At 42.2% G+C, this 7,500-nt stretch overlaps 1 protein-coding gene across 1 annotated transcript in view; it reads left to right on the top strand.

Moving 5' to 3' along the window:
• Positions 1-7,500, top strand: part of stab2 (stabilin 2) — a 45,649-nt gene that overhangs the window by 1,917 nt on the left and 36,232 nt on the right. Inside the window, exons 3-8 of the mRNA XM_067581952.1 lie at positions 917-1,032; positions 3,733-3,818; positions 5,388-5,454; positions 5,559-5,654; positions 5,769-5,891; positions 6,454-6,650. Of these exons, the coding sequence (XP_067438053.1) occupies positions 917-1,032; positions 3,733-3,818; positions 5,388-5,454; positions 5,559-5,654; positions 5,769-5,891; positions 6,454-6,650 (685 nt within the window). The remainder of the gene's footprint in view (positions 1-916; positions 1,033-3,732; positions 3,819-5,387; positions 5,455-5,558; positions 5,655-5,768; positions 5,892-6,453; positions 6,651-7,500) is intronic.

The following is a 7,500-nucleotide window of genomic DNA, read 5'->3' on the forward strand; positions in this document are numbered from 1 at the left end:
TTTTATATTCATCATTAAATCAGACCAGATCTGTTTTCACTTTGACATTAAAGGGTTTGATTTTAATAAAGCAACAGATTCCAGGTTATCAGACAATAAAACACGTACGGATCAAACATCTCACAGCTTCTCGACACAAATATAATAAAATAAACAACGAGTGAAGACGTTTTACAGAACGAGTCATTTAGATCAAAAACGACCTTTAGTCACGTTTTAGTGACAGACGCCATCTGGTGGCCGCAGTGATTATGGATAGATAGATAGATAGATTGATTGATTGATTGATTGATTGATTGATTGATTGATAGATACCGCTGTTCACTTCCTGTTTCCAACGGTGAGTCAGGACAGTTTTTTTAAAACTACCATTGTCATGATGTTGACTGTTGCCATGACAACAAAGGAGTTTGCCTAACTTTGAGGAAGTAGTTCCTTGAACCCAAACCAGGACCAGACCTGAACCGCATCGTTACTGACAGTGATGATGTTTGACGGTTTGGAAGTCTCCAGATTAGAAAACGTTCCTACAGGTCGTTCTGGAGTCACATGGTACAGTCGACCTCTGTGGTCGTTTCATCACGAGGACGTGTTGGTTATTTTATTTTCATACGTGGTTTGACTTCAGTACTTTAGTGCTTCTGCTGCTTGTTTTAAACAAATGTGTTTAGATTTTATAAAATATTTCAGCAACATACAAACACTCTGAGTGAGAATATAACGAACACAAAGCAGTAAAGATACAGGAATCAGTTTTATCATAACATCTAATTATTTTATAATTTGTTGATTTTGAAATGTTACAGATGATTTTTATTATATCATAAAGGAGCTCCACATCTCCTGTTCGGTCGAGTCTTTTACCTTCATCGTTTAGGGATAAAGAGGTAAACAGATGTGCACTGTGTGTGTTCAGGTACTACATCAGGACGGCCAGTCTGCAGTTACCCATCAGCGGCTGCTCCTTCGAGTGCTACAGCGAGGTGGAGATGAAGAGCTGCTGTCCGGGTTTCTGGGGCCCCGACTGCATCGGTGAGAAACACATTTACACAAAACATCCACAGAACCCTAAACTATAAATGTCCAGTTTATTATTTATTACAGAGAATCTGCTGCTCATTTATCAAACTGTTTGCCAGCTGCAACCTTTTTATTCAGAATTTTACCTAAAACGCAGCAGTGACCTGTTTTATGACAGTTATTGATCACAGGAGGTAAAAATATAAGATGTTTAAAGTCACTTTGCATATTTAACTGTCATTCCTGCTATTTATACATAAACATCACAAAGTGTACAGTAAGTGTTGTAATAATATTCCAATAATATAATCTGAATAATAATCAGCTGTAACATAAATACTCTGATATCTGCAAATGTTTTTCATCATTTAAGACTTTGATGTTTTATCTATTAAAGTGTTTCAGAGCATGAAACTGTTGCTGAATCATTTTCTGAATGTCTTGGTCTAAAAATAGTCACATAGTGTATATATCAGTCAACCTGTCTCTGAGTCTTCAAATTATTAATGAGGTCGATATCTGTTCTCAGGTTTTGACATGTTTAAACAGTCTGTGCAGCTTCATAACAAAACTCTAAACTTAATCCAGACGTTTCTTCCTGAATGTGTGTGAACAAAACAAAAGAGTGGAACATTAAGCTCTCTTGTGACGCAGTGGGAGGGGGGGGGGGGGACGGGGGGCGGGGGGAGGGGGCCGGGGGCGGGGGAGGGGTTTGAGTGTCTGAGGCCTCCAGGTGACTCGCGTCACATGTTCGGTCCTGCAGGATGCAGCTCGTCCTGCACAGATCAGAACTTCCTTCCTGCCTGCAGATCTCTGAGTCAGCAGGACGAGAATCTGCTGACCATCAAACATGAAGCTGGACCCCAACGCCCCCCCAACGCCCCCCCAACGCCCCCCGACACACACATACATGTCCTCGTAGTCCTGGGGTTCATGTTTGCCTCTCTGTGTTTTGCTGAACTCTCAGTGACAGTTTGAACTTCAGTGAAAGATGAAAGTAAAAATTCTTCACTTTTACCGTCAAACTTGAGGATAAAAACTGTTGATCAACTGGTTCTGAGGGTAAAATCCGGTCAGATGTCAGAGAGCTGCTGACTGCAGGACACAAACTGGTTCCTGTCTGACTGGACTCAATTACAACGAAACAATCAATCGATTAACTAATCGATCAACAGAAGATTCATCAGCAAAATGACTAAATTTCACTGATTCTAACTTGAAACTTTTAACTGAACTGTGACTATTTGGTGGTTTTCTCATAAATGATAATAAACAGAATATTTGGGGGCTTTGGATTTACTCCCTCTTACTATCAGTCTGCTGGATTATAAACTGTTAGCAAAAACACTCAAACATATATGTGAGGAAGCCTGATCAGAGTAGCGAGGAAGGTGGCAGGAGGCCAATGAATACAATCAAATCAAATGTAACTGGCTTAACTCAGGATAACTCAAACTAAGGCATGATCACATTCACACCTACACTGTCATTCTCTTGTTTCTGTTCTCGCCTGAACCCACATTTCTCCCCTTAAACAGACCCTCCAGTCTATAAGGCAGAGCCATGTTTCTTGCAGGGGCGTCAGTTCCCTTTTTACTGACAACTGGCATATAACAATATTGCTAACAGTCAACACCGTTTACAACAAACTGCATCATCTGCAACATAATCCTCATCACAAACCAAAATACGTACAAATCATACAGATACTAAACCAAACGTTTAAATAAGTAAAGTAAATCCCCCGTATTTGGTCTAACCCATGACATCACTGGTGTGAGTTTAAAAACAGGAAGTGATGTGTCTCCTGGAAAGCACTGTGAGTATGTTAACACAAGCTAATCTATAACTCAAGAGACTCAGAACTTAAATCAATAAACAATAAGTGAACTTGAATACTTCCATAAATGAAGGTGTAAATGTAACAATGATAAACACCAACAAAACTCAGGATAATATGTAAAGCAATGCTACATATACTGGTTAAACAAACAAATAACAAAGTATAATGGGGAATAATGGTGTGGACTCACTGACTTTGTCACAATATACTGAAAAGAATATTTAATTAAAGAATAATTAATTCAGATCAAAGGACAGATATGACGTCTGAATGTGATCTGCTTCTTCGCTTCAGAGGAACTTTGTCTTCTCAGTTTTGTTCACATATAATGTTGCTCTGATTAAATTGGTTGGATTAAAGTCATATATGAAACCTCCAAGACGGCAGTCATCCCTTGTTGGTCCTCAGATTTATCTTCTTCAGGCAGAGACACAGATCAGAGCTGTCCTCTGTCACGATACATAAAATATCCCTCTACGCAGATGATATACTTTTATTTATAACTGAGTCAGATACTACAACATTAATTTAATACAATGGAGTAATTTGGGAGGTGAAATACACTTTGATTCATAAAGGTTTTATTCTTTTATTTCTCAGTTTTTAAATAAATACATGAGCTGATGTTCTCAGTTCTCAGAGAGAAGCCGGAGTGGAAAGAAGGAAACAGTTACAGTTTGAGTTGTTTCAGGGAGGTGATGACATGTTGAGATAAGAGAGGAGCAAAGATAAAGACTGAAGAGAGGGAAGATAAGAAGGAAGGAAGTAGACAGATGGAGGGGGGGTCTGTTTCCTCACAGAAAACCAAACAGCAACGCTGTCACAACTCTCCACGAACCTCCATCGTCAGCTTCCTGTTTGTGTTTCAGAGTGTCCAGAAGAAGCCGACAGACCCTGCAGCAACAAAGGAGTCTGTTCAGATGGCCTGGGAGGAAACGGGACCTGCACCTGTCAGGTAACACACCTGCTGACAGGTAACACACCTGCTGTCAGGTAACACACCTGCTGACAGGTAACACACCTGCTGTCAGGTAACACACCTGATGTCAGGTAACACACCTGCACCTGTCAGGTAACACACCTGCTGACAGGTAACACACCTGCTGACAGGTAACACACCTGCTGTCAGGTAACACACCTACTGTCAGGTAACACACCTGCTGACAGGTAACACACCTGCTGTCAGGTAACACACCTGCTGTCAGGTAACACACCTGCTGACAGTTAACATACCTGCTGACAGGTAACACACCTGCTGTCAGGTAACACACCTGCTGACAGGTAACACACCTGCTGTCAGGTAACACACCTGCTGTCAGGTAACACACCTGCTGACAGTTAACATACCTGCTGTCAGGTAACACACCTGCTGTCAGGTAACACACCTGCTGACAGGTAACACACCTGCTGTCAGGTAACACACCTGCTGACAGGTAACACACCTGCTGACAGGTAACATACCTGCTGACAGGTAACACACCTGCTGACAGTTAACATACCTGCTGTCAGGTAACACACCTGCTGTCAGGTAACACACCTGCTGACAGGTAACACACCTGCTGACAGGTAACACACCTGCTGACAGGTAACACACCTGCTGACAGGTAACACACCTGCTGACAGGTAACATACCTGCTGACAGTTAACATACCTGCTGTCAGGTAACACACCTGCTGTCAGGTAACACACCTGCTGACAGGTAACACACCTGCTGTCAGGTAACACACCTGCTGACAGGTAACACACCTGCTGACAGTTAACATACCTGCTGTCAGGTAACACACCTGCTGTCAGGTAACACACCTGCTGTCAGGTAACACACCTGCTGACAGGTAACACACCTGCTGTCAGGTAACACACCTGCTGACAGGTAACACACCTGCTGACAGGTAACACACCTGCTGACAGGTAACATACCTGCTGACAGGTAACACACCTGCTGACAGGTAACACACCTGCTGACAGGTAACACACCTGCTGACAGGTAACATACCTGCTGACAGTTAACATACCTGCTGACAGTTAACACACCTGCTGACAGGTAACACACCTACTGACAGGTAACACACCTGCTGTCAACTAAGGTGGAAGAAGACAAACAAGAACATTTCCTGAAACCTTTAAGTGGTTTTGATCATCCCAGTGATCACTGAGGAGGTTCTAGGGAGGCTGTAGGAGGTTATAGTTGTCAGTAAGCAGATTCTAGTGGTATGTTAAGTTGATCTAGCCATCTCTTAGGAAGTTCTAGTGGTCCTTTTAAAGGTTCTGGTGGGCATTGGGAGTGTTGTAGAGGTCATATAATTGGTTCCTTTAGGTGATATTTTGTTGTGATATGTTCGGGTGTTCTCACTCTTCAGGAGGTTCAACTGGTCTGTTACGTGTTCTGAAGGAAACTGAGGGGTTCTAGTTCCTATTTATGTGCTCAGTGTGTGTGTGTGTGTGTGTGTGTCTGTGTGTGTGTGTGTGTGTGTGTGTATGCGTGTGTGTGTGTGTGTGTCTGTGTGTGTGTGTGTGTGTGATCCAGGTGGGCTTTGCAGGAACCGCCTGTGAGGATTGTGAACCTAATCGATATGGTCCCACCTGTAGCTCAGGTAACTTCCAGTAAAACTATAACAGTAAAATCAATCTTTTCTTCACAGTTTTTACAAACATATTCATATTATTTATCTCATACGTTATTTTTCTTCTTCTTCAGTCTGCTCGTGTGTCCACGGTTTGTGTGACGCTGGTCTGAAAGGTGATGGCAGGTGCACCTGTTTCTCCGGATACCGAGGTCCAAACTGTGATCAAGGTGAGTCTGCGCTGCTCAGCTCAGTGTAAGATGTGATTATTAAATAAACGTATTCAGGATTGTGATGTGGTGCGTTAACAGTAAAAGGTCATGTGCTGTCACCTGTGCATGCAGAGCTTCCTGAGTGTGCGTCTCTCAGCTGTCAGCAGAACTCTCGCTGTATGGAAGAAGCTCTGACAGGACGGCTGGTGTGTCAGTGTCTCCCTGGTTACCAGCAGTCAGGAGCTCAGTGTGTGTGTGAGTTCACACCGAAAATACAACGTTAAACACACCTGTTTATTCACACACGGCTCGTTTTACACCTCTCATTACCAGTATTTATTAAAAGTCTTTTTAGTGTTATTAGGAGCAGCAAGTGTTCAAATAAACCCAGAAAAAAAAAGCAACAACTACAATACCCAGAATTCATTGTGAACATTATGGAAGATTATGTGTGCCACTTTAAAACAATAAAATAAAATGATATGATATAAAGTAAAATAAAGCACATTTACTTAAAATAATAATAATAATGTAGTATAATATAATATAAATAATAATAATAATGATGATGATAATAATAATATATATATATATTTGAGTTAGTCTATTTATTTATTGTATTTATTTTAGCTTTTAAATGTATTTTTTTCTGTTGTCTGATTTATGTCAAATGTAACACTTTAATTTCCCTTTGGGATCAATAAAGTAATCGATCCATCCAGATAAAAAAGTAAATGACGACATGATTAGTTAACGGTACGATGTGACGTCTTAATGAGGACGCTAAAAGTCTTGTGATGATGTTTTGTCTCCTCAGCCGTGAACCCGTGTCTCCGGCAGGTCTGTCACGTTCACGCCACCTGCGTGCACTCAGGTCCAGACCAGCACCTGTGCGCCTGTAACCTGGGTTACAGCGGGGACGGACGAGTCTGCATGGCCGTCGATCCGTGTCAGACCGAACAGGGCGGCTGCTCCGCCGAGACCGCCCGCTGCGTCTACGACGGACCGGGCAAGGTGAGAAAACACAGGGTCAGGATCAGGATCAAGACCAGGTTTAAGAACAAGATCAGTTTCAGGAACAGGATCAAGATCATGTGTGAACAGGTGAATGTGTGTGTGAACGGTTGAATGTGTGTGTGAACGAGTGAATGTGTGTGTGAATGTGTGTGAACGGATGAATGTGTGTGTGAACAGATGAATGTGTGTGTGAATGTGTGTGAACGGGTGAATGTGTGTGTGTGAATGTGTGTGTGAACGGGTGAATGTGTGTGTGTGAATGTGTGTGTGAACGGGTGAATGTGTGTGTGAACAGATGAATGTGTGTGTGAATGTGTGTGTGAACGAGTGAATGTGTGTGAATGAGTGAATGTGTGTGTGAACGGGTGAATGTGTGTGTGAACGGATGAATGTGTGTGTGAATGGGTGAATGTGTGTGTAAACGGGTGAATGTGTGTGAACAGATGAATGTGTGTGAACGGGTGAATGTGTGTGAACAGATGAATGTGTGTGTGAACAGATGAATGTGTGTGAACGGGTGAATGTGTGTGAACAGATGAATGTGTGAGTGAATGTGTGTGTGAACAGATGAATGTGTGTGAACGGGTGAATGTGTGTGTGAACAGATGAATGTGTGTGAACAGGTGAATGTGTGTGTGAACAGATGAATGTGTGTGAACAGATGAATGTGTGTGTGAATGTGTGTGTGAATGGGTGAATGTGTGTGTGAACGGGTGAATGTGTGTGTGAACAGATGAATGTGTGTGAACGGGTGAATGTGTGTGTGAACAGATGAATGTGTGTGAATGTGTGAATGTTGGCAAAGCGCTATGTAACGCAGCCCATTTACCAATAAGAGCAGGATCAA

The sequence above is a fragment of the Thunnus thynnus genome, chromosome 23 (genome assembly GCF_963924715.1).
Source record: "Thunnus thynnus chromosome 23, fThuThy2.1, whole genome shotgun sequence".
Taxonomy (NCBI): Eukaryota; Metazoa; Chordata; class Actinopteri; order Scombriformes; family Scombridae; genus Thunnus; species Thunnus thynnus.